Source organism: Mustela putorius, unplaced genomic scaffold, assembly GCF_011764305.1.
Source record: "Mustela putorius furo isolate JIRA1106 unplaced genomic scaffold, ASM1176430v1.1 tig00003983_pilon_pilon_pilon, whole genome shotgun sequence".
In the NCBI taxonomy this organism is placed as follows: domain Eukaryota; kingdom Metazoa; phylum Chordata; class Mammalia; order Carnivora; family Mustelidae; genus Mustela; species Mustela putorius.
Window position 1 is genome coordinate 3264774 of NW_025422123.1, and position 27838 is coordinate 3292611.

At 39.1% G+C, this 27838-nt stretch overlaps 2 protein-coding genes across 6 annotated transcripts in view; both read right to left on the reverse strand.

Annotated features, from left to right (window-relative positions):
* Positions 1-13015, reverse strand: part of RWDD1 (RWD domain containing 1) — a 29159-nt gene extending 16144 nt beyond the window's left edge. The window contains exons 1-4 of one of the 5 annotated variants that reach the window (XM_045071131.1): positions 12496-13015; positions 11180-11244; positions 5768-5870; positions 4817-4882 (exon numbers count right to left, since the gene is read on the reverse strand). In XM_045071131.1, the coding sequence (XP_044927066.1) occupies positions 4817-4882; positions 5768-5870; positions 11180-11244; positions 12496-12568 (307 nt within the window). In that variant the 5' untranslated portion in view covers positions 12569-13015. Of the gene's footprint in view, positions 1-4816; positions 4883-5767; positions 5871-9979; positions 10094-11179; positions 11251-12495 lie in introns of those variants that run through there. The other 4 variants (XM_045071134.1, XM_045071136.1, XM_045071135.1 and 1 more) reach the window with 4 other exon arrangements.
* A 9301-nt stretch (positions 13016-22316) lies between these two features.
* On the reverse strand, positions 22317-27611 carry CALHM4 (calcium homeostasis modulator family member 4). Its single transcript, XM_004740052.2, has 2 exons — positions 27054-27611; positions 22317-23199 (listed from the first exon to the last, which is right to left on the reverse strand). Exons 1-2 carry the CDS (start codon positions 27609-27611, stop codon positions 22813-22815), a joined length of 945 nt encoding a protein of 314 aa, XP_004740109.1. The 3' UTR covers positions 22317-22812.
* Positions 27612-27838: the final 227 nt, after the last annotated feature.

Consider the following 27838-nt stretch of genomic DNA (forward strand, 5'->3'; position numbering starts at 1 on the left):
CAAATTGGGCAACCGGGAAGCAAATGAATAAATTCCTAGAAACCTACAAACTACCAAAACTGAAACAGGAAGAAATAGAAAATTTGAATAGAACCATAACCAGCAAAGAAATTAAATCAATAATCAAAAATCTCCCCCAAAATGGAAGTCCAGGGCTAGATGGCTCTCAGGGGAATTCTACCAGACATTTAAAGGAGAGTTAATACCTATTTTCCTCAAACTATTCCAAAAATAAAAATGGAAGGAAAACTTCCCAACTCATTCTCCAAAGCCACCTTGAATCCAAAACCAAAGACCCCACTAAAAAGGAGAAACATGCCATCAGAGGATGAACACGGATGTAAAAATTTTCAACAAAATACTAGCAAATCGAATCCAACAGTACATTAAAAAAATCATTCACCATAATCAAGTGGGGTTTATTCATGGACTGCAAGGATGGTTCAATATTTGTAAATCAATGCATGTGACACACCACATTAATAAAAGAAAGGAAAAGAACCATATGATCCTCTCAATAGTTGCAGATAAAGTATTTGACAAAATGCAGCATCCATTTTTTATAAAGACCTTCAACAAACTACAGATAGAGGAAACATATCTCAATATCATAAAGGCCATATACAAAAAGACCCAAAGCTAATATCACCCTCAATGGGGAAAAACTGGAGAGCCTTTCCTTTATGGTCAGGAAAAAGACAAGGATGTCCATGCTCACCATTACTATTTAACATAGTACTGGAAGTCTTAGCCTCAACAATTATACAACAAAAAGGAACAAAAGGCATCCAAATTAGCAAGGAAGAAGTTAAACTTTCACTATTTGCAGACAACATGACACTCTATGTAGAAAACCTGAAAGACTCCACCAAAAAATTGCTAGAACTAATACAGGAATTCAGCAAAGTTGCAGGATATAAAATCAATATGCAGAAATCTGTTGCATTTCTAGGCACTAATAATGAAACAGCAGAAAAAGAAATCAAGGAATCAATCCCATTTACAACTGCACCAAAAATGACAAGCTACCTAGGAATAAACCTAACTAAAGATATAAAATATACATACTTCGAAAACTGGAGAACAGTTTTGAAAGAAACTGAAAAGGGCATTAGGAAGGGCGCAAAGAAATAGAAAAATATTCCAAGCTCATGGACTGCAAGAACAAACACTGTTCAAATGTCTATACTACCCAAAGCAATCTATACATTAAGTACAATCCCTATCAAAATACAATACCACCAGCATTTTTCACAGAGCTAGACCAAATAGTCCTAAAATCTGTATGGAACCACAAAAGACCCCAAATAGCCAAAACAATCTTGAAAAAGAAAAACAAAACTGGAGGCATCACAATTCTGAACTGTAAGCTCTATTACAAAGCTGTAGTCATCAAGATAGTATGGCACTGGCACAAAAACAGACACAATGATCAAAGGAACAGAACAGAAAACCCAGAAATGGACAAGAACTATATGGTCAACTAATCTTTGACAAAGCAGGAAAGAATATCCAATGGAAAATAAGACAATCTCTTCAACAAATGGTGTTGGGAAAACTGGACGGCAACATGCAGAAGAATGAAACTGGACAGCATGCAGAAGAAAAGACCACTTTCTTACACCATACACAAAAATAAATTCAAAATGGATGAAAGACCTAAATATGAGACCGGAAACCATCAAAATCCTAGAGAAGAACATAGGAAGCAACCTCTTCAACCTCAGCCATAGCAACTTCTTACTAGACATGTCTCTAGAAGCAAGGGAAACAAAAGCAAAAAATGAACTATTTCATTAAGATAAAAATCTTCTGCACAGTGAAGGAAACAATCAACAACTAAAAGGCAGCCTATGGAATGGGAGAAGATATTTGCAAATGACATTATCTGATAAAGGGTTAGTATTCAAAATCTATAAAGAAATTATCAAACTTAACACTGAAAAAACAAATAATCCAGTTAAGAAAGGGGCATTAGAGGGGCGCCTGGGTGGCTCAATGGGTTAAAGCCTCTGCCTTCGGCTCAGGTCATGATCCCAGCATCCTGGGATCGAGCCCCGTGTCGGGCTCTCTGCTCAGCAGGGAGCCTGCTTCCCTTCCTCTCTGTCTACTTGTGATCTCTGTCAAATAAATAAATAAAATCTTTAAAAAAAAGAAAGAAAGAAAGAAAGAAATGGGCATTAGACATGAACAGACACTTTTCTAAAGATGACATACAGATGGCTAGCAGACACATGGAAAGATGCTCAACATCACTCATCATCAGGGAAATACATACACATCAAAACCACAATAAGATACCATGTCACACCTATCAGAATGGCTAAAATTAACAACAAAAGGAACAAGAGATGTTGGTGAGGATGCAGAGAAAGGGGAACATTCTTGCACCGTTGGTAGGAATGCAAACTGGTTCAGCCATTCTGGAGAACAGTTTGGAGGTTTCTCAAAAAGTTAAAAATTAGGGGTGCCTACGTGGCTGTTAGTTGAGCATCCTCTTGGTTTGGGCTCAGGTTAAGATCTTATGGGTTATACGACAGCCCTACATCAGGCTCTGCACTCAGTGTGGAGCCTACTTGGAATTTTCTCTCCTCTCCCTCTGCCGTCCCCTCCCCCCAACACACACACACACACACACACACACTCTCTCTCTCTCTCTCTCTCTCCCTCTCTCTCTTTCTAAAATAAATATTATTAAAAATAAATAAATAAAATTTTTTAAAGTAAGAAACAAAGCTACCCTACAATCCAGCAATTATACTACTAGGTATTCATCCATAAGATACAAAAATACAGATTCGAAGGGGTACATGCATCCTGATGTTTATACAGCAACAGCCAAACTCTGGAGAGAGCCCAAGTGTCCATCAACTGATGAATGGACTAAGATGTGGTATACAGGGGTGCCTGGGTGGCTCAGTGGGTTAAGCCTCTGCCTTCAGCTCAGGTCATGATCCCAGGGTCCTGGGATGGAGCCTCTCTGCTCAGCGGGGAGCCTGCTTCCTCCTCCCTCTCTCTGCCTGCCTCTCTGCCTATGTGTGATCTCTGTCTGTCAAATAAATAAATAAAATATTTTTTAAAAAAGTAAATAAAAAGTTGTGGAAATTTGTTTAAAAAAAAAGATGTGGTACATATACACAATGGAATATTACTCAGCCATCAAAAAAATGAAATCTTGCCATTCACAATGATGTGGATAGAGCTATAGTGTATTACACTAAGTGAAATAAGTCAGAGAAAGAAAAATATGAACTCACTGATATATGGGATTTAAAAAAGAAAACAGATGAACATATGGGAAGGGGGAAAAGAAAAAAAGAAGAGGGAAACAAGCCATAAGAGACTCTTAACTATAGAGAACAAACAGAGAATTGATGGAGGAAGGTGAGTGGGGGGTGGGTTAAATAAATGTGTGACGGGTATTAAAGAAGGCACTTGTTATGATGAGCACTGGGTGTTGTAAGTAAGTGATGAACCACTGAATTCTATTCCTAAAACCAGTATTACATGGTATGTTAACCAAGCAAAATTTAAATTAAAAAAAAAAGATTGTCAGGCCAATAAGGATACATAGTATCTTCTGGCATATTCTTTCTTTTTTAATTAACACACTTCTAATTTTATTGCTAGGAAAAGAAATCTTTAATACATTTACTGATTTTACTGTTTGATAAAATAGACATTCATTATAGAAAATTTGGAAATATATTAAGGGGAAAACAAAATTACTAATAATTCCACCACCAGGAAAAGATCACTGTTACCATTTTGGGATATTTAAAGCATCATAAAAATATTTTTTAAAGGTATTTTAAAGTATCTTCTATACATTTATTTACATTTCAAAGTATAAAAGGATACTCTGGTTGTATTTGAGATTCTATGTATAAAACCTACGTAAATATATAAATACATATAGAAGTAAAAATGACTGTGTCCAACACCTTTTTAATTCAGATTTTAGTAATATCTCTGTGCTAATCTCTTTTTCAATTGTACAAGACAGATTTAGAGTTATCAGGTGATACCACTAAAATTTGCATTATTGATTGCTCATAGCGAATTTTAGTTGACTAGCTTAACGTTAAAAAAAAAAAAATCCTTGGGGTTAACACCAACTTATGTAACATTTTATCAAATTCCAAAATTAACTGAACTAGACGAATGGTGGAAATGAACTTCAGATCCTCCCCCAACATCTGCCACATTTAAATCAAACTATTTAATTTTAAATTATTGGTTTTATAGCTGTTTTATTTCCATCAGTATATTTATCTTGGTTCAATCGTTGTATAATAATGGCTTTTACCTGGTTTTATGTATATATGTATTTAAACAACAATACAATATCCATCCTAAAGAGAGAGAAAATCATAAAGAAAGACATTTATTCAGTTTAATTTATAAATAACAGCAAATGTCCAATAAGCAATCTAAATGCCCAAAGAGTAAAAACAACCATGGGAAAATAACACTCAATGGAATACCACAACATAGTCACTGAAATATACTTCAAAGTCTCATTTTACAGAGTAATCTTCTAACTTTTCTCCATTTGCTATATTGTTAATGTTTCTTTTTCACTTTTCAAAACTAAATTCATTGTGTCAGAATACATCTCGGTGACTTCCTGTTTCTCTGTAAGTCATGTTTACATAGTAAATGCTAATTAGGAAATACACAACATTCATGCTGGATTCCTAACAGCACCATACTTATTAGCACCTCCACATCTTCAATGCCAACATAATGGCTGCAGGAATAACATTCCTGAGAGCAACTTAGAAAAACCACAAGTATTTTCGATTGGACTTACTTTCATCATTTTCTCCAGCCTCAGATGTCACAGTAATGGTGAAACTGGGTGGATTTTCTGATAATACTGCAAGAAAATATACACAGGTTTTAAGTTATTAACATGTCTCTTAAGGCAAATGCTTTCCTTATTACCAAAATACCACTACACAGTCCTGGAAACTGATCCCTAGTCTGTATTTCCATTTCCACAAACACAGACTGAACTGCACATTCAAATAATAAAACACTTATCAATTTTCTATTTAAATCAAGGGTTACCTTTCATTTGGAAAAAATATATATATCTATAGTAGACTCTTGGGAGTTTTATCCAATCAATTAAACTAATTAAGTAATTTACCTTTTAATTCAAAATTTCCATCTATACATGGAAAATTACATTCTAAAAAATTCCCAAACAGAATGACAAAAAAGTTTGATGTTTCATCAGAAACTATCCACTGACAGTATTATCACTAATTTGTAAACTTATATATTCTAAGCTATAATTCAGAATCTCCATGACAAACAGTAAATATTAACTTGTTAACAGTTGTGTCTTCTTTCTCTTTCTCCCACATCATCCCTAAAACCAAACTTTATTCTTCCCCCAATCATTAAGTCTCTACCATCTTTCATGGAATTACAAAATTAGCTATGAATCCCAATATCAAATTGCTTACAATTTGTTAAGCAAGTCAAGACATGCAAATCAACACTTATATAAATAAGAAAACATATATACCATCTTACAGCCTGATGCCTGACAGTATATATGTTTATATCTCTTCCCCCACAAGAATACTATAAAAATTATAAGAGCTCCTAGCTCAGTGCCTGGCAGTATCTAGAAATTCCACAAATTCTAGCTAAATGGTAGAGCTAAAACAATGGAATGAAAGCAGAAAAACAAAAACAGATTAGACTTATATTCAGAACCATTAGAAGAGTAAACAAGAAAAATACAGGCCACCTGGGATTGCTGCTGAGCCCCTGAGAAAAGCCTGTGCCTCACTCCAGCCCTGGGAAGCACTGGCCCCTGTTAAGGTTGGCAGCAGCTCAGCAACCTCTTTCTGAAATGAAAGGGCAAGGAGATCTCTGAAGAAGTCACCAAGGAAAATACTCAGTTTTTCCTACTTAAGAACTTCTGAAGCTTTCATAAATATTCATTATCAATAAAATTTTCAAGACATATACCTTCGTTTTAATTGAAGTTTAAAAGTACTTGAAGCATGATGAACATCTATGATTACTATGAAAGTATCTGTCAAGAAGGTAAGACTCACTGGACTCATATTTTAATAGGCCTCGGATAGTCCAGCCCACGCTAAAAAAAAGTCCCTGAAAGGTAATTAAAATAAAGCTTTTAAAATATGATTGACCCTTTTTAAAATTTTTTAATGTGTATAAAATATATTTGATGCATCTCATTCCTACTTCTTTTCATGACCAACTTTAGCATTCATATGTCATCAAATGTAAACATAGCAACTACAGAAATAAGGGTTCAACTCAATGACATTCCAACTGATTACCACTTTTAGGACTCCATGAGGCCATAATTTAAGGGTCATCTATACCTAATAACAGCTAACATTTATTGAGCACTACTCTGGGCCCATGTGGTACTACGCATTTACACAAAGATCGTTAATTCTTACACCAAGACCACGATATTACATTGTTGCCATATGATACCAAATTTAAGATACTATCAAGTAGGAGATGCACTCCACTTTATGTACTAAGAAAAAAAATCTGCCAATTAAACTTTAATTATAATCAATTATAAGACAAATTCCTATTTAGACATGTTAAAACATAGAAATGTCTTAGAACCAATTAAATATAGTATTACCCCAATTTCACAGATGTAGAAACTGAGATAAAAGAGCTCTTAAATACTCTGCTCAATGTTATTCAGCTAGTAATTGGAAGAAGTGAATAAACTATATTGAGTTTCATGTAAAAAGAGAATGTTTTTTCCTGCTGAGAAATTCTGGCAAAGTCACTTGAGCTAGACTGTGAATTAAGGCATATTGTAAAGATGGAGAAAAGAAATATAAGCAACAGAAACATGGCAGCAAGGGCATAATGGTTTAAGGAATATATAAGGAAGAAGAAATTATTCCGTTTGGTGGATGTATATGTGGGAAAGAAAGCTACTTGAAAAAATACTGCTGAAAGTTTAGTTGTAGACAATGATATTTTTTCTAGCAGAAGCAGTATGGGCAGAATTGTATTTCTAAACATAGGAAGATAAGGGTAGCAACAGAGCATAAATTGGAAGGAAAGAAACAAGACCAGAGGCAGGATGAAACTAGATAGCTATTAAGATCATCCCAGTAAGGTTAATGAGGTTCTGAACTAGGTTAGCAGCCATGGGAATTGCAGGGAACAGGAAGGACTCTTCATTCCAAATTTGCAGGCAGAGGATGGTAGCACCACTAACAAAAAGCAAAAAATACAAAAGAAAAATCAGACATGATATACTTAAATGACACAGGAAATTTCAGTTGGAAATATCGAGTATACAATATGCAATAAGAAATGGGCAAATGGAGCTAAAGCTATTAGACCAAATGAGATCACCAGAGGAAAAAAAAGAGAAATAGGGCCAACAGCGACTTTGTAAGGAATCCTAAATTTGGGAGAAAAAAGTACGAGCAGAAAAAACTGCCAGAGAGAAAAACAAAAGCAGCAGCCATGAGAGGTCAAAACAAACTCAAGAGAAGCCTATTTTATTTGTGAAGACATGCCAACTATTGAGATCCAGTTATGGTATGGCACCGTTTACAATGTGTACTATATGGGTCTGTGTAGCTCTGTCAGGGGGAAATTGGCGATGAACCACTGGCCTACAAGATCAGATCTAAATCCCTAACAAGGCCCTCTGCAATCTGGTCCCTGCTCACTTGTCAGGCTTCATTTTTCATGACTCTCAGTACTCATTTTATGTCCTAGGCATATCAAGCCATTTTCCCTTTAAATACATTTTACTTTTGCAGAGTCCTGCTTTTCCACATGCTATGTCCCTTCCCCTGGTCTCACCCACTTGTTAGTTCCTCATCACCCCTCAGTTCTCCAAAACAACCAAGACCCTCCCCTTTTCCTGTGCTCTGGCTGTATCCTCCATGAAAGAATCATCACATTATGTTGTAAATTACGTATCTGATGTCTCTGGTAAATGAGAACATGGGCTGCTAGCAAGAACATCACTGAATTGCCTGACCTTCAGAAACATAAAGAATAGGGAGGCAAGACAGACAAGAAGCTGATAGACTCTTAATCCATGAAAAATCACGATGAGAGGCATGTTCAGCAAAATAACTAGAATGAAGAACTGTGGGGCAAAAAGTTTAAGGAAAGAAAGAGGACTTTCAGAGGGCAAAATTCTAAGGATGACCTTAAAGATTGCATGCCCTCATGCAATTGAAGGAAATGGAAATCAAAACTGATCACCAATAAAGACAAGGAATTATGAAGCCGTATTATTAGAAGAATCAGCAACTAAGATGGTAAATTTCTAGGAAAGAGTATCTTATATTTAATAGTTAAAAAGTATTTGCATACTTTGTATTGCTCCCCATTAAACACATATGGAAACTAAAGATTGGAGAGGTTGTAAGAGTTGCCCAAAGACACAGAGCTCATACCCACTACACCAAGCTGCCATTAGAGAGAAAAAAAAATGTGAGCCAGAAACAACAACAAAAAAGGATACTGGAAAACACTACTTATATCCCCTACTATCTTATCTACTCACCCCATCTTCTAGTGATACCACTTTTAACTGAGCATATTAACCACCCAGAATAAAGACTATATTTCCCAGCCTCCCTTCCAGTTAGGTCTCACCAAATGACTGAGTTCCAGCTATGGAGATGGAAGCAAATAAGTTATTTGACAGTTTCCAGGAAATTTACTTAAGAAACTGCTGTCTTTGGCTTCTCCACCCCCCCCCCCATTCCTACTTCTGGAAAGAAATACTGCCATCTTCACCATGAGGTAGAGACTACATCTTAGGAATGGCAAGGAACTAAGATGCAGCCTGGGTACCTAAGGAATTTTTGGACTAGAACTACATATCTTTTATTTGCAAAACAAATAAAGTTTACCATTTTAAATTTACTTTTATTTATTTAGAGAGAGAGCATAAGCAGAGGACTGGGGTCGGGGGGTGGGAGGTGGGTACAGAGAGCAGAGGGAGAAAGAATTTCAAGCTGACTCCGAGCTAAGTGTGGAGCCCAATGCAGGGCTAGATCCCATGACCCTGAGACCATGACCTGAGCCAGCATCAAAAGTCAGATGCTTAACCAACTGAGCCACCCAGGAGCCCCTAAACTTTTACCTTTTTAAAACCATTGCTTTTGGGGGCTTTCTGTCACAGCTGAACCTAACCCAAGAAAAGGAAAGGAAGGAAAGGGGAAAAGGGAAAGAGGAAAGGGGAAAGGGAAAGGAAAGGAAAGAAAAAAGAAAAGGAAAGGGGAAACGAAAAGATAAAGAATATTCCAAAACTTGGAGGAAGCTAACATAGGAATGGGGAAGTTATTTAACTGGACTTGCAAAGATGAATGTTTCATCAGCACTTTGATAAAGGAATAATCCCATTCTAATGCATTACTGTGAGTTGGGATAAAATTAGCCTTCACTAAAGATGTCGGATTTCCACCACTGTAAGTGAATCAAAATATTTTTGAGAAGAAGAATAAGGCTGCTGGGCATAGTGGAAGGAACCAGTGAGCAAGCAGGGGAACTCTTAAGCGATAGAGGGGCAGATGATGGCAAACTGGACAGAATTAAGGACAAACATAATGGAGGTAATAGCTCAAAGGTACGCTAAAGGGACACACACGAATGACATCAAGGTTTTCACAAAGAACTAGACAGCCCAGATTAAAATAAGTCCCTGTGGTTCTTAGGGAGTGTCTCAGAAAAACTGCTTTTAAAAGATGACTTCTGCCCCATCTCTAGGATGCAGTTCTAACTGTTAAATGCTCATGGATGCTACTTAGAGGTACTGACACAAGTAAGTACAGAATTACGTACCCCTCTTTGTAAGACCAAATAGAATTAAGGGAACTTGACTTTTGGTTAGCTCAAAGCCAACCAATGTGTTTCAACAAAACTCCCCATAGTCAGAGATTTTGATACAGAAATGGAAATAACCAAATTCTACTACCTTAGCAGGGCCTTGTCAAGTGAAGCACTACTGAAGGAGAATGTGGTATCAGGAGAGTCCATTTATATTTTGGAAGACTAGTTGTTAGGAGGATTGGATCAATGTGCAATCAAGCTACAGAACAGGCAAAAAGAAGAAACTGTATTATGATTTGTTATAATTCACAACAAATTCAACAGTGGACCAAAAGTTCTTTGCAAATAGTCAAGCAATCAATTCTGAGGTTAGGCTAGGTCTATGTGGCTAGAACTATGGGCTAGCTGAATTGTGCCTCTTAGAGCATCCACAAAGGGATCATGATGTGCTTAACAAAGGTTTCTCTGTCAAGCACCAAGTTCTCTATTAAAAAAATACACACTCACACACACACACACATATATATACACATATATATACTTCCTTCATCAAGAGCATTGAGCATTTACCACATCTAATATTAAATGTGATTCAAAATGAAATTAGAAAACTGTCAATCAGTGTTCCTTGACAAACTGACACAAGCAAGCTCTCTTCTTAAATCTGGTACAAAAATAGGAAAGTATGAAATCATCAACACAAAAGAAGGCTGTAAACAGTAAACCTTACAAATCCTCATGATTCCAAAAGATCTAACATGGAAGAGTTTTATTCCAAACTCCTCTGCCTTTTCCCTGAGAGGTTTCATAAACAACATGATCACGAGTAAGGCAAAGTTCCTAAAGAACTATAAATCAAGACATCTTATTTTAATTTATTTATTGCAAAGTTTTAGGAATACTGGTAGGAATTAGAGACAGATGGGCTCAGCTGATAATGCAGAATACTTGAATGCATCAAAGATTCATAAATTGTCTTTTGTTGCCCTAGCTCAGAATCCTCAAGCACTTTTGCATCTGACAAGAATTTCACATACTGAACTATATCAGAGCTTAGTGTAATTTGAAAGAACCATAAGATTGGTTTAGGATTTAAAATGTATCACTTTTCAAAATGCTTATAGGCACAGTATTTAATGAGGGATACCTTATGTCCATAGAAAAGACTAGCACACCTTATGCTTTAACTCTACCTACACAGTGCCAATTACATTTCCAATGTGCTAGAAATAACCAAACGTCACGATTAAGAATATATCCAGCAACTGACCCTATATTCTCTTTTATTTAGACATTGATATATAAGAAAGGATAGAGAAGGGAGCCAGACTCCATCCACACTCACCCAGTTAATGACACTCTCAAACCCCTCTTCACTCATCCCCTTAACATCCTCACAGCACAGCTGTACTGTTGGTGAGAGAGAACATGAACAGGACTGGAGCTATACAGGGGTAGCTGAGAGACATCTGCCTGTTGGCAAAGCAGAACAAAATTTGCTACCATTGCAAGCAGTGGTCAAAAGGTGGAGCTAAGAAAACTAAGCTAAACAAGGAAAGGGAGAGGGATGGGAGTTGAACATACCTTACATTCTGAATTCTGACAATCAGTGATGGACAACAAAGGAAGGGACAGGAGCTGTAAATCCCACAAACCTAGGTTCTACTCACTTACACTGGCTTTACTGGATCACTCCTCAAACACTGAGTGTCATGCGAGAAAAGCCGTATTGATAGCGTTACCTTGCGGCACTTTCAAAACCATCTGAAGCACGGCTTAATACAGAAAATTCTCTTCCCTTAAAACATACCGAATGAGTTTCTCAATAATATTTTACAGTAGCCCAACCTATCCAGTAATCTTCTGCTCCCCTTCATCCCAGCTGGAGCTAGATCCCAAGTTCCACAGGTCTGCAAAGTGAAGGAAGAGGAGGGGGGTCCAGACCTAACTCTTAGTACCACTTCCGCCGCTAACTGCTGGTCAGACCCAAAGCAAGCCACTTACCCTCTTCCTGCGCCTCCATTACCTTGCTTGTAGCAAGACGCGTCCAGGCCAATATCCCCCCCCTAACAAACGTGAATCTGCGGTGGTGCTGAAATTTGTGCCACATCATTCACTGGGCATTCACAGAATATTAAAAAAAAAAAAAAAAAAAAGACAAATCCCAGGGATTCTCAAAACTGCTTCTTCTGGGTAACTCTGAGAACAGCACTCTGAACCCCCATAAACTTTAAAACACCAACATATGAAAACAGCTTCTACCCAAGTAAAAGTGAAAATCGACACCTCTGCAGCTCTAGAAAAACTACTCCCACTTGGAGTTATCTGTTTTCGTGTTTTTTCATTAAACCTCGTGTCGCTGTTAAGTTCCACAGAAACCAAAGTGCACCCAATTCAATTCCAGGCCTAACACTCTCCAGGAACCTCGCCAGTCTCTCCCGGACTTTCAGATCTCAGGGAATAAACCGAGAACGGGAAAAAGCTGTGGAGTTACTCCTAAGTGCCTGAACACTTCGGGAAAAGAGGGTGAAGAGAGAGTAGCGGGCGAGGTGGCCACGCGGCCTCGCTGTCCCTTTCTCCACCCTCGCCCGGGAGGCCGAGGGCTCCGGCCCATCCCACTCCACCCCGGGGCCGCTCCAGGCCCGCAGTCGCGGAAGTCACCTGTGAAGGAGTCGGGATAGATGGACTCTAGAGCCTCCAGCTCATTGCGCTGCTCCTCGCCGTAATCTGTCATCGTGGCCCTCGCTGCTGCCCATGGACCGCCCAGCCACCCAGGCGGCGCGCTGCTGCTGGGACCGCGGCCGCACCAGGAGAGCCGGCAGCAGCCGGACGGGCGCAGGCGCAAAGTCCCCGGCTGGGAGGCCCGGGGCCCAAAGCCAGGCCGGGCCTGCTGAGCAACAGCCCCGTACGGGCCTAGCCTGCTCTCTAGTTCCGCGTTCGACTCGTTAGGCCTGGCCAGCGGAGCACTGCGAAGCTGCCGGGCGCACCGACGCTTGGGATTTGCTAATATGGAAATGGTACCCGGCCGGGCATTCGCTACGGACACCTGGGGCCGATTCCTGGGCTTTTCAAGGCCTGAGCCTGAGAAGCCACTCAGCGCGACACCATCGATCGATGGGTCTAGACTTAACGCCGGCCACGCGCACCGAGGCGGGACAAGGTGGCTGCGGGAGGTACGCGCGGTGCGTCCGCGAACTCGGCCGCTTCCGGTTTCCGGTTTGCGACCCCGTGGCCGAGGCGAGGGGGATCGGTGCACCGCATAACTCGGCTTATGGTGGCGTCCGGGTGGTTTTTACGCTTGTCGAGTCTCCCAGTTCCTTGGCATCCCAAGGGAGTTGTTTGAAAAGCCGACCAGGGTAGGCTCCAGTGGGCAGAGAAGCAGAAATTCTGCTCGTGCTAAATGAGCATGGTATTTTTAAAGAGAAGACTGAGCTATTTATATTTTGTGTTTACAGTAAAGGAACATGGATGTGTTAAGTCAAAAGGGAACATGGGGAAATATAATACTCCCAGCCTATTAAAAGATGATAACATTCTTTGTAATTTCCTTCGTTTTCTGTATTAAACTGATTTCACTTGTGTAGTGGGGGTAACAATTTTTAAGTAAGTTCCCCAATGATAAAGTCTCTTAAGTTTTCTCTTGTTAAAATGGTAATGTACTATGGACCAGAAATCATCTTGATCTTCTATTGGGAAGTATTACTTAGAGCAGAGGAATACGTTAAAACAAACGTATTCAGGTACACTTTGGTACTGATTCTGTGTCTTTAAGAGTTGGTTTGGGGCATTCTTTTAGACTTTGAGGTGAAAAGTTGGGAACTCTACTGCCGGTGGTGAGAATCAAATAAAATACAAGAGTTAACTTTGCAAATATAAGGTGCCTATCTTTCTGGATATCCTGAGTTCACAGAAAACAATGATTTGTTAGGGAGGGGGGGTGGAGAGCTGAACAGCAGAAGAGTCAGTTCAAAGGTCCTAAGGTGAGACCCCACTTGGTATTTTGGAAGCCAAGGTAACTAATGCACAGTGAACTGGGGGATGAGAAGGAATTTGCAGATCCTGTGGGATCAGGATTTGATGTGGTTTGTTAAAAAAAAAAAAAAAAAAGTCAAAAACTGTTTTTGACTAGAACAGGAAAGATGAAGCTCCAGTAACCAAATTGACAGGTAATGACAGAATGAGCTTGGCGCAGAAGTTGATAACGCCTTTAAATAATGGATCAAAGAAAAAAGTAAAATTTTAAAACTTTTCCTTATGTGATAAAAATCTATCGAAGTAGAGGAGGTACAGCAAAACAACAAATTTAAGGTTTATATTCAAAAAAAGATTAATGTTGGTTGCAAGTTTTAACTTAGTAAATGAAGTGCTCCTATGTTTCACTACTAATAGAATTTTTGGTTAAAAAAAAAAACCTTTTTTCAAGCGTGTTAGCTATATTCACTACAAAGCCTTCATATTTCAGAATGTTCATGTGGCGGTTTTATTCTGTTTCTCAATACTGCAGATAACTGCCTTAGAGAGTTCTAGTGCTAATGTAATCAAGAGAGCACCCCCCCCCCGCCCAAATCTTCTTTATCACATCACTAGGAATTTTTTTGCATTTTTAAATTTTATTTTTTATTTATTTTCAGCATAACAGTATTCATTGTTTTTGCACCACACCAGTGCTCCATGCAATCCGTGCCCTCTATAATACCCACCACCTGGTACCCTGACCTCCCACCCCCTGCCCCTTCAAAACCCTCAGATTGTTTTTCAGAGTCCATAGTCTCTCATGATTCACCTCCCTTTCCAATTTCCCCCAACTCCCTCTCCTCTCTAACTCCCCATGTCCTCTGTGCTCTTTGTTATGCTCCACAAATAAGTGAAACCATATGATAATTGACTCTATCTGCTTGACTTATTTCACTCAGCATAATCTCTTCCAGTCCCGTCCATGTTGATACAAAAGTTGGGTATTCATCCTTTCTGATGGAGGCATAATACTCCATAGTGTATATGGACCACATCTTCCTTATCCATTCATCCATTGAAGGGCATCTTGGTTCTTTCCACAGTTTGGCGACCGTGGCCATTGCTGCTATAAACATTGGGGTACAGATGGCCCTTCTTTTCACTACATCTGTATGTTTGGGGTAAATACCCAGGAGTGCAATTGCAGGGTCATAGGGAAGTTCTATTTTTAATTTCTTGAGGAATCTCCACACTGTTCTCCAAAGAGGCTGCACCAACTTGCATTCTCACCAACAGTATAAGAGGGTTCCCCTTTCTCCACATCCCCTCCAACACATGTTGTTTCCTGTCTTGCTAATTTTGGCCATTCTAACTGGTGTAAGAAATCACTAAGAATTTTTTTGTTGATCTCTAATTTCATTTCATTTTGACAATGACAAAGACACTTCACAGATGCAGGAAGGCCCTTTACTCCCTGAAATGGGGGAATTGTTATGAGGCAAACTGGCTTTCTTTTAGTGTTTCATTTTTAATATATAAAGATGTTAGAGGATAGGAGTGTTTCAAGCTCTCCAGATAGGCAAATGGTGTAGGGAGAACATTACAGGATCTGAGGCCAGAAGTGAGAAGCCCGGCTTTAGCTACTTATAAGCTAAATAAGCTTATAAGATCATTCATAGAACAGGAAATAATGCAAATTCAAAAATAGGATATTAGTGTTATTTGTAATTTTGAATGTATAGAATATCTTCTGAAGCACCTCTGCTCTCTGTTGCTGTTCTCCATTCATCCTCATTACTAAAGAATACTGTCCCTAAAATATTTGTCTTACTCATTTGTATTCATCTAAGTTTCTTTGCAAGTAATGCAAACTCTCAGTTGCTATTTCCTAATATTATCAGTCTTTAAAAACTGTTTTGGTATTTTTTACTTGTCTATGCCTATGAATTTTCTAGGCACTCTTCACTACTCTCAGATGCACAGAATTTCAAATTGCCTATTTAAAGGTTAATCCTAATTCTTTTAGTTCTTGTGGCTAATGTTTCATTTATCCAGGTGTCCCAACACTCATCACTAGTCACAAGTACAAATAGCCATATGAAATTCTAATTTTGTGTCCTCTGGAGTGTTCCCTTGAAGGGTAGTGATCCCAGTATCACTTCGAGCCTAACACCTCCCTACTTACCCCTCATTTACAATCTGCTTTAACTCAACATGGGAGTCAGAGTGATCTTGCTACAGTGTAAATCAGGTCATGTCACTGTACTCATAACTGACCGCTCCCCCCCCCCAAACTGAAGGCCCGTCTGGCTTCCTTAACCCTCACCTGCACATCTTGTTACCCTTTTGACCTTATCTCCTACTGCTCTGCCACCTATTTTCTGGTCCTGCCACACTACCCTCCTTACAGTTCCTGCAGCATGCAGTGCAGATTCTCCTCCTGACGTCTTTGCACTTGCTTTCCCTCTGGTTGGCATGCTCTTCCTCCCCTACCTACATGGCTCCCTCCCTCACTTCCTTCAGGTTTTTCCTCAAATGTAACTCTCCCTGAGGCTACCTTGATTACCTGGCTTAAAATTACAATCACTCTTCTCAGTATGCCCTATCCTCTTTACCTAATTTTATTTTTCTCATGGCATATTAAAATTGCACTAGAAATATGTATTCATATTATTCTCCCCCATTTCTATCTCTCTCTCTCTCTCTCTCACACACACACACACACACTCACACATACCTTTTCTTTGGATTTGAAAGAGACTGGGTGGAGAAGGAGAGAAAGTGAAGGAGCAAAAATATAGAAGAAGATAGGGTTAGGGAGATACAATATAAATTACTTAAAATGTAGAAGGAAAATGAACTTGAGAGTTAAAAAACACTTAAGTCAAATTATTTTTTGGCTTCTTGTGAGAAAATATAGTGAAGGGTTGAATCAGCGGCACCCCAAGGGTATGTAGTTTCCTGGGCAAACATGTTTTGGGGGGGGGGGTCTATCTATATAAGCAATATTATTAAAAGGTGTATTTTAAAAATTCATGGGCAAAGTAAGATATGGTGATTTACTGATAAAGATTTAAAGTAGTAGAAACATGTATGCATTTCTTTGTTTAATCAGTGAGCATGAAGGTTGTCTGTACTGCCCCATGTACCATCTCTTCACGTTCTTTATCATGAAATACACTGCTCCTATCTAACTGACTATCTCCCACCATGAAAAAAAGAAAAAATGTAACAGTGCTGTTACTACTCAGAATGCCAAGACTCTTTGTAACTTCTACTGAAACAATCAGTTCTTGTTTCTGCAGTATCCTAATGCCATTAAGGTAATGTTGGCCATATCCTTCTCATTAAGTTCCATCATCCAACATGTTGCTCTTGAGTACTGGCTTCTAGTGGTTTTCTCAAAGAATGTGCTCTTTTGTTGATGTCCACAAATGCAAGTCTTACCCAGAAGTATGCCAGAAAATGAGAGTGATCATTTGTTTTCTAGTCACACTAAACTTACTACACATCTTCCAACCGTGTCTTGATTTCTTCGGGCCTGGATCACCGCATCCCTAGAATGGGATCTCTTTCAGTGTCAGCAGCACCATACCTTCCAGGTGGGTGGATCCGGTTCAGCAGTTGCATTGGCCAGCAAGAAATGCACTTGACTAGCCCGGGAGAGCACAAAACCACCACATGATCTGGGGCTGGGGAGGACAGCCATCTGAAGGGCCAGTTGTAAGCCTCAGAGGACTTGAAGCACCACCCCAGTGGTCTACCAAACCCAAGGCACATAGCTTGTGCTTGTCCCTACCCGGGGTGCCAGTGCAGTGCACTTGAGTTAGGGACCTGCAACCACCCCACTTTGGGTGCCATAGACATAGTGGGGAATACCCCCAGCTCCATGCTCCAGGAAGGAAAGACTTGGGTCCACCCAATGAGGTCCAACTCCAGGAGCGCCATATGAGGGGGCTCTAGAAAATTTCCAAGAAGGAGCTCAAAACACCCGATGCCCTGATGGCAAGTAGTACTGAAATGCATACCGAATTATACTATTCTTGCTCCACCATTTGGATAGTTTTTTCCTTTGGCTTTATCGTCCCCACAAAATACAGATCTTTCTCTGGTCTGCTAGGACTTCATAGGATCTGTAAAATTATATTGGAATAAAAATGCTTATTTTGTAGGCAGCTTTCTCAAAGTCAAGTTAAAGTGAAAGAATGAGAAGCATAACCTAAATAATAAGCCCATTTTTCTTGATCTCTAAAATTTATATAATCAAAAAATACCACATAGATCCAGATTTGCCTTCCCCCCTCCATTGGTATGTGTTTTCTCATAGTTCAGTTCCTACAATATGTCTATGTTATGAAATAATTCACAGTACATAGTTCTGTTGATGTCACTCCCTGGCAACTAAAGAAAAATATATTTAAATGTTTTGTATTTGTAGTTTAGGTTGAAATATCTATTGATACCTAAAAAATGTGTATCCAGCTGTTCTTTCTGCATTTTAGAATACCTTCAGTTCTAACACATTATTTATAAAGTATTCTATTATAGATTATTTATTTACCAGGAGCAAGATTTGCCTAGGGCAGAGCATCAGTGCATATAGAATCCCAGGATACTTGTGCTAGAAATTACCTTGAAGAGGTCCTAACCCAGGACATGTCATTCATGACCAGCTTGTGGGTTCATAAATTTCCTGAAATGCGTTGGTAGGTATATTAGTTTGATGCCCCTGGAACAAATTACCACAACCTTGGTGGCTTTACGCAGTGCAAATTTATTAAAGTTCTGTAACTATAAGAATAGTATATAATTCTGACTGGTCTGACACCAATTACACAGGTCTCAGTAGGCTGAAGTCAAGGTATTATTGGGGCTATGTTCCAGAGGCTTTAGGGGAAAAATCTATTTACTGTGTTTTGCAGGTTCTAGAGGCTGTCTGCCTTCCTTTGGCTCATGACCCCCTCCATCTTCAAAGCCAGCAATGGCTAATTTCTCGGGTGTCACTCTGATACTCCTTGATACTCCTTTTGGGTTTTCACTTTGCCTTTGCTGACTATGCCCCTCTTACAAGGAAGCTTATGATTACTTTGGGCCCCCCAGGATAATCTGGGATATATCTCCATTTCAAAATACTTGATCACATCTACAATGGTTCTTTTGCCATGTAAAGCCCAGCATAACATTCACAAATTCCAGGATTCTAACATCAACATCTTTGGGGAGACCACGATTTAGTCTACCCTAGTGTGTAAACTCTGAGACCAATGAGCCCATCTCCATGTGTTTTTCTGCAAAATAGCTTGCCCCGTAATGGCTTTTCAAAGAGATCTGTGACTTGATATAGTTTAATCACTCCCACAGTTTTGTCACCCTCCCTGTCTCATGTAAGGGAACATTAAAGTCCCAGAGAGATTGACTTATCCAAAACCATATGAATGAGAGATGTTTCCCAGACTCCATTTTTGACCCTTCATAACTAGAGCCTGCCAAAAACAAGTTGGCAGACGATAGCAGTGTCCTGCCCATTCCGTGCATGGAAAGAATGCCTGAGCCTCCTGGGAAGCCCGCAGTTTGTCTGCGGCTAACAGAATTGGTGCCACTGGCTGTAGCGTAGCTCAGATCCAAAGTGATGCCCCAGTGAGAGTGCACATCTCACTTTGTTAAGAAGCACAGTGCCTTGAAGCTGAGCCTGTCTACCTTCAGGTACAGTGGAAATGGAAAGAGAGGGGCAGAGATGTGATAGAGTACCTTATTGTCAGAGCTCAGGGTGTTTGAGTTATTCACTTTCAGACATAGCAGGAGAATTCTTCTGACACCTGCAAGGCCTTGGAAGGTTGATCAGCTGTCTGCTGTTGCTGTATTCCAGCATAGTACTATGGAGTGCAGGATCAGAAGTCTGACTGCTAGAGCCAGATTCTATCTCTATCACTACGAGTCTGTGTCCTTTGGCAAATTGCTTGACTTCTCAGTATCTCAGTTGCTTCATCATTAAAATGGGGGGACTTACTTTACTGGGATAAGATAGGCTTTAGGGATTCCAATTATGAATGTTTCCATAGTTCACCAGTTATGTCAATGAGACAGCATTTCCTATGTGTAGAATTTCACATACACAAAATTGCTTCACATTATCTGTTATTCACGCCATTTCAGCAAGTCATATCAGAATATATGATTCTGTTTACCAGTTTGTTGCAAAGAGTAAATGGGATAAATTTGTTTAAAGTAGCTGGCATATAATAAATACTACATACTATTTTTACTACTATTAACCACTACTACAGATGGGTGCAGATACTTGTCTTGGCCACTGGGGACAGCAGAGGAAACAACACTTCGAATCCATTTCTGTCTAAAGTTCTGGTGTACTGAGATTAAAGAAGTTTAAATGTACCTGGTGGTTAGTGCAGAAAAATAATTCAGTTCGGAAATGATATAGTTTGCCTCTCTGGAAACACTGTTCATTGATCTTTGGTCCACCAGTCCCATTTATAGATGTGTGCCCCACAGCTAAAGGATAAAGTTGTGTAGCTATGTAGCTGAGGACAGCCTGCCGATATCTGTTCTTTAGTTACCAGGGCTAAATTTTGGTAGATTTATTTACAAGCTAATATTATATTGCTACACTTCATATTTTGAGGTAGCAAATAACTACCTAGTCTTGCATTTGAAAGGCCTTTTGTCGACGGTGATATTTTAAAGTTTTAAGGTCAATGTGGTTTTCCTTTGCACTAAACCAAATGCAGAAAGCACTTTGGAAATTCACTTTCTTGTTTCTTATTACAATCCTGCATTTGAATTTTTTAATAGAATTTGAGATTGGGAACAGAGAAAGGAGACAAAGAAGATAAATGTAAGTATGATTCTGCAATTTGGCTTTGGAAAACATAAAGCTGGATAAAACACATCTAAACATTTATATTGCATTTGTCTTCCAGAAAGGAGGCAGCTTAGATTGTGGTGGTGGGATGGGGAGCTGACAAAGTCAAAGTTAAGAAATGAGCAAGTCTGTACATATGCCAACCCACAGCATTTGATGTAGTAGCCAAAAGCATTTGGTAACAAAATATAAGGTAGTATTAGCATATAATTGATTTTAATTATATGTCTTAAAATTACATATATCCACTAGGCATTAAGAGGAGGAAGTACAATGTTCTTAATGGAAAAGTCTTGTCTAACTGGCTGTGGAACAAAAGAATATTCTGGACAAACACACATATACACACACACAAATGTACATACACATACACACATACACACACATGAATGAGAATTTTATTTATTTAATTGGAAATGGGTAGTATACAATGAAATCTTCAGGGATGTAAACCACCCTTCAAACGCTCACGTAGTGGCTGTAAAGCATCTGAAGCCATGTAGAAAAGCCAAAGATTACTTTAATCCTTTGCTAAAAAGCGCTAGTGGAAGATCATGATTACATGATTTAGAATATAAACTGTGCATGTCATAGTCTGAAGGAGTTTGGTGTAAAATGGGCTTCCAGAATCTAGTAAAAAGAAAATTTCCTGGTGTTACTGTATATAAACAACTATTATCGTCTTTCTAATGATGTAATGCTTTAACTTTATATACTCTTTGATCCTTCTGTTAACTGAAAATCTTATTGGAGAGTATGTACTATGGCATAATCCCCCAAAACTAATAAAATAATTCTGAGCATGGTGTAAAGTGTTGATTGAACTATTCTGTCCCAATACAGAGGAATTTCAAAAACTCCCAGACAAATAGAGTGATAGAATTTTAGTGCTGGAGGAGACTGTGGAGAACAAAATGGACATAACCTTCCATATTTACACAGCTCATTTACATCAGAGCCAAATGAGGACCCTAGTCACCTTCTACAACTTCTCGGGTTTTTTTTTTTTTTTAAGGATCCCTCTTGTAATATCAAGTCAGCCAGTCTTGTGTATGGATTTATGTGATAAAGTTGGAATAGCTTTCCTCAGCCACTTTAAAAAGTTCAGTACATTAACATTCTTTTGAAAGTGGAACACCAGCAAATGTCTTTAGACAGAAAATTAGAAAACTTAAATATTAGAAGTATGAAGTCACAGAGAAGAGTCAGGTGGGTCTCCCCTTTCGGAGTTTTAGACAACAGATGTACAAATGTAGGTGGCAGTCTCATATCCCTCAACAGATTTTGAGTGCAAGGGTACAAACTGATCATGAGAAGACACAGATAGTGTCTCTGCAGTAGAGACACACTGCACAGAAGGGAAGCTTTCTAGAATAAACTTTATATGTTGTGGCTATAAAAATGCTCCTAGTGTGGAGCTGCTATAAATAACATTTATGATACTAACGATGATAGAATAATGCATCATCATCCCCTGGTTATGGCAGAATGACTCAAGACCTTCTTGCATGGGTTTCTCCCTTACATGTTATCAGCTTAGAAAGGACTTTTTTTATTCTAGTTCCCAAAAGGTCAGATATTTAAGATCAAAAGAAGGGACAGAAACAAGTGAAAAGTTGCTGAATATTAAAGAGGTAGAAATAAAGAAAACTAGAAATTAGAGATGGGGGAATAATGATAGACATGGAACACAAAGAGAAAGGGAGAAAGTAATGTGTGTTGGCACTTATTTTAGGAAAGGCACTGTGCTGAGCACTTTGCTTATATTATCACATTTAATCCTCACCACAGCTCTATGAAGTAGCTATTATGTGCAGATAACAAAATGGCCTTCAAAATATCAGTTTTCCCACAGCTAACCAAGTAACAGAACCAAGATTCCCATTCTAATATGACTTCAAAATCCATATTGTTTTAATCAAACCAATACAGGCATCACCAGACCACCACAGAGATTTCAAAAACAGAGATTAGCACAATGATCAGATAAACTGCTTTCGGAAGAAGCATCTTGAATGGACTTATTTAAACAAATATCAGAAGAGACAGAAAAGATGAAGGGATTACACTGAAACTCCATCATCACGAGAGTGAAGTATCTTTTAAGCAACCTGAATCTGTTAGAGCAACCTGAGGTGCTATAATCAAGGTTTTAATTCAATCCCTTCCGGTTTGCTTTCCTCATTATCCTCATCCACCCTATCTCTAAGGAAGCTGTAGTGACCTTGCAAGTCCTCACCCATGCAGAGAAGACTGGGTGCTGAAATATCTCTCCAGTCCTGACACGAAGGAATACGGATGTGTCTGACATCTTCCTTTCCAGGAATGAAGCCGAAGAGTTTCTTTATGCGCTGCATGATGAGGAGTCGTGAATGTTGCTCGGCGGCTTGTTCAAAGAGCTCCCTCTCATTGTGGAGGTGGTTGGTCCAATAGCAGTGCTGCAGAGATGTGAGGGGAGAGCAGCACCTCGCCAAGCAGCGGGAGACTAGGGCAGCGATGGTTGCCAGGGTGATCAGAATCCAGCCCAGCATCTTGATGTAGTTATTTAAAAGAAAAGCAGAAAACGTAAATATAGTAAGTATCAAAGGAACAGACCCCATAAGAAGGATTCCTGAGAAATAAACTGTGGGTAAGAAATTTTGGTGGGGGGAAGCCTAGGTGGTTCAGTCAGTTAAACATCTGCCTTCTGCTCTGGTCCCAGCCTCCTGGGATCAAGTCCCACATCGGTCTCCTTGCTCAGCGGGAAGCCTGCTTCTGCCTCTGCCTGCCACTCCCCCTGCTTGTGTGCTCGCTCTCGCTCTCTCGCTCTCTCTCCCTGTCAAATAAATAAATAAATAAAAATTTTCCAAGAAAAGAAAAGAAATTTGTGGGGCACCTGGATGGCTTAGTCCTTAAGTGTCTGCCTTCAGGGTCAGGTCATAATCCCAGAGTCCTGGGGTTGAGCCCTGCATCCAGCTCCCTGCTCAGCAGGAGGCCTGCTTCTCCCTCTCCCACTCTCCCAAGGCCTCTGCTTGTGCTTCCCCTCTCGCTGTCTCTCTCAAATAAATAAATAAAATCTTTAAAAAATTTTGAGATCACCTATTTAAAAAAAAAACAAATTTGTTTTTCTAGTCTTTGAAATAATAACAAGGTACTGATCACTTAGTATGGATATACGCATGATGGAGAGAATAAGCCCAACCATTTCAGTTTGGTTTGGGGACTACAAAAGATATTGACCTGTTAACTTGGAATGGATTAAAACTACTGTCCTTGAAGTGGCAGATGCTATAATTCACCAATTACTCTTGTGTAGGATACATAAACCATACTCTTTGGTTTTAGCTCAACTTTCCTCCCCAACAATTAGGGACAGGTCAAACATCCTTTGGGTGCTTAATAACTATTTGATAATGAGATAATGATGGTGATGAAAATGATGATATGATAGATAATAATGGTAGCTTCCTAAGTGCCTTCTTAATAATGTGCTAACAGGTATCCATTGATATTTCTTCCTGAGTTGCTCTTACCTTTTATTTTTCGTGATCAAAGAAGACACTTATGTACCTAAATGGAAAGCACCTTATTATTTTCCTTTTCCTTTCCTTCCTCCTTCAAATAGTTATTTCCTGACCAGTTTTATGATTCATTTTTGAAATATACTGTGAAAGGAAAATTAACTATATTTTATTTACATTTAGTGCCCTCTTTGAAAGACTGACATAATGGCTGTTTTCTAGTCTTAAAACTCTTTTTTTAATTATTCTTTTTTCAATAATTAGCTATTATTATGTAAAGGAAGAGAGGCAAGTTCCACAGGTATAAGGAAGCCAGCAGTCAGCAGCCTCAGTCTGGGAGGTGAAGGTCTCTCCCCCAGCTTGTGATTCACCAGTAGGCCTGGAATTACCAGTGTGAGCTCAGCAGAGCTGCTGCACTCAGTGGAGGCTAAAATCTACAAAGTGACACTCACAGCAATTTAATTTGAGAGAGGACAGCACAGTGGAGGAAAGGCCATCTGAGATGCCCATTAATTCATCAGCCATAATTTATTGAGTCCCAGGTTGACCTTCCACCATGTTCTATACATGGTTGTTGGTGATGCGGACTCAGATGTGAATAATTTAAGATATATTCACTCTTTCCACAGTCTTTAAGCCTAAAGAGGGAGACAAAATAACAAACTAGGAAATATGGTAAAATGTAATCGTTTCTTGTATCAGTAAGCACAGTGGGAGAGAAGTGAACTCATCTTAAGGAAGAGGAGGATCAGGGAGTGCTTCCCAGAGGAGATGATGTTCAGACTTAAATATTAAAGGGTAGTTCACCAGATGCAAGAAGTTGAGGAGAGCTCTAATAAGAGAAGAAGAAAAATCAGAGCATGAAGAGTTAGGAGAACCTCAACAAGTTTGTACCTCCAGGGTCATAAGAGTCACGTAGAAAAGTGGTCAGAAACCAGACACTGAAGGACCTTGTATTTCATGACAGGATTCTGGATTTCTGATTGGGCTAGTCAAAAATCATCAAAGAACTTTATACGGGGATTGGGAGAGGTGGTGCTCATCATTCAATTTGCATTTAGAAAGATAATTTTGGCATGGCTGTGAAAATTGATTAAAATTGGGTAAAACTCATGTCAGGAAGCTATTTTAGAATGAGGTATGGGCAGAGAAAGGGTTTGAACTTAATATGATCTTGTGGCCAACTCAGAAAAATCAAACAGAAATACAGTGTATATTCTTCAAATGAGATTGAAGTTCAAGGTGGTTGTAAAGGAAAGACAGCCTGGTGAAATGGAAACAGTATGACTTTTGACTATCTCAATCAACCATTTATTAGCTCTGTGAACTTATATGAGTTACATTAACTCTTTGAGCTTTGGTTTCCTCATCTGTAAAATGGGGTTGATTATACCTCTCTCAAGAGTCTAAGGATTAGAATTAAATGTGAACTGTTTATGCAGTAATGATAAACATCTTAATAAATATTAGTTTTGTGGCCATTGATCCAAAAGCATCCACTGGCTGATGACATTCTGAACCATAAAACTATCTTTTCACAGAAGTCTTTGTATGCATCAAATAAGACATTTTATTTTCACTTTAAGAAAATCTTACCAGAGGCACCTGGGTGGCTCAGTGGGCTAAGCCTCGCCTTCGGCTCAGGTCATGATCTCAGGGTCCTGGGATTAAGCCCTGAATGGGGCTCTCTGCTCAACAGGGAGCCTGCTTCCCCATTTCTCTCTGCCTGCCCCTCTACCTACTTGTGATCTCTCTCTCTCTCTCTGTCAAATAAATAAAATCTTAAAAAAAAAAAAAGGAAAATCTTACCACTGTGTATTACATGTTAGTTTTTTTTTTTTTTTTTTGAGCAAGAACATTTTTGAAAGCTTAAAATTGCCTCACTGATTATTTGACTTTTCACCTATCTTCACGTAAGTCCTCTGCCTGAGCTTTAGGGCTAGTGTAAAATGTTGAGATGGAGCCTACCATAATGAGATTTCTAATTTTGCTTAAATAGGGCTATGCAACACACAGTATTCTATGTGCTGATAACAATTTTTCTTCAACAAAATAACACTAGCACTTCTAAATTTCAATAGTTAAAAAGTGATGAGTGAAAAAGTGTATGCCTTTGCAATAAAGAGTTTAAAATTAATGTATTTTTATTGTATTGTAGTGGTTTACAAATGTGCTTTTTATCCCAGATCCCTCGGAGAAAGTGATGAATGCCAGTGACTCTCTGTATTCACAAAATACACTTACACTTCTTAAATTTAACCTGTAAGTACAGTAGATACAGGTCTTTTCCCTGACTCCTCCCACCACTTCACATAAACTGGTCTGAGGACATTAAATTTAGAGCCATCACTGGAATTTATTTTAACCTCTAATTTAACCTCTAATTTTAGATAAAATTTTAAGACACAAGAATGAATATTTCAGGATATGCAAGGTGGAATGAGGTAATTTAGTATCATTATTATTAAAATATCAAAAAGTGTTTGTTTTTAATATGGAATGTGGACACAAGGCTGAGCCCTTTAGATGTATTAGCTCATTTGTTACTCACCCCAACCTTATGTGGTAGACCTTGTTAATATCACCACTTTACAGTGGAGAAAAGTGGAAACATGGATAAGTTATATGACTTGTTCAAGGTTTTGCAGGTTAATAAATGGCAAAGCAAGATTCCAACACAGGTCTGCTTACTCAGAAGCCCAACATCCTAACCGTGTGTATATAGCTGCTCACTAAAAATCACTTTGGTGGATGGCATTGAGTTTGTGTACTCAGATAACACGAGAAGCATTAGGAATGTGAAATGTTTCCAATGGCTGTGGTTAAACTGGGATACCATAGCAAGAAAAAAGAAAACAAACAAACAAACAAAACCAAGAACTTACTTGTGACTGGTATCTGTGCCGGAGAGCTACTTCATCTCTTACCAGGATCATGTCAGATGGAGCTGATTTGCCGCATGGAAACCCAGCCAGGATCTCCTTCCGTTTGTTGACGCTGACATTGTCAAACACAGAGTAATGGTCCACAGGTGCAAATTCACTTGCCGCACATTCATAGTAGGTGCCTGTCAGCAGGGTTACAGCCAGCCACGTTAATGGCGCAACAAGTGCCCTCCCGGTGATGCTGAAGAACTGAAGACAGGCCAGCTTGCGCTCCAGAGGGCTGATTCTCCGCTGAGGAGGGCCACAGCTGCAGCAGTATTCACTGGTCATGGTCCACATTTGGCTTCTCAGAGCATAGCCAGCAACCAGAAGGATCAAGGCTGGAATGACTAGAAAAGCAGAACCATAGTAGAAATTTTTCCCAACCTGACAGGGACAACTGAAGGTAAAAGAGGAGAAAAGCTGTTGCGCACCAATGGTCGAAGCAGCAATTAAAGAATTCATAAATGTTCCACTTCTCTGCAGGGAAGATACGATATTGTTGAGAGTCGGGCTCATTGTTGGGAAGCTCTGACACAAATGGCCCTTTCTGATCATTACACTCCATCAGCTATAACCATTTTATGGGATCTTACTGGTTTAACTGGCTGTGTCAAGTGACCCAACATCCTCATATGTTTAAAGGATTCTAGCATCTTTCCTTGTGTAGTTTGTGAATCCTGAGCTAATTAATGGACTTCAGATTCCACCCGGGAAAAACTAGAGAAGAGAGTCATCTGGAACGA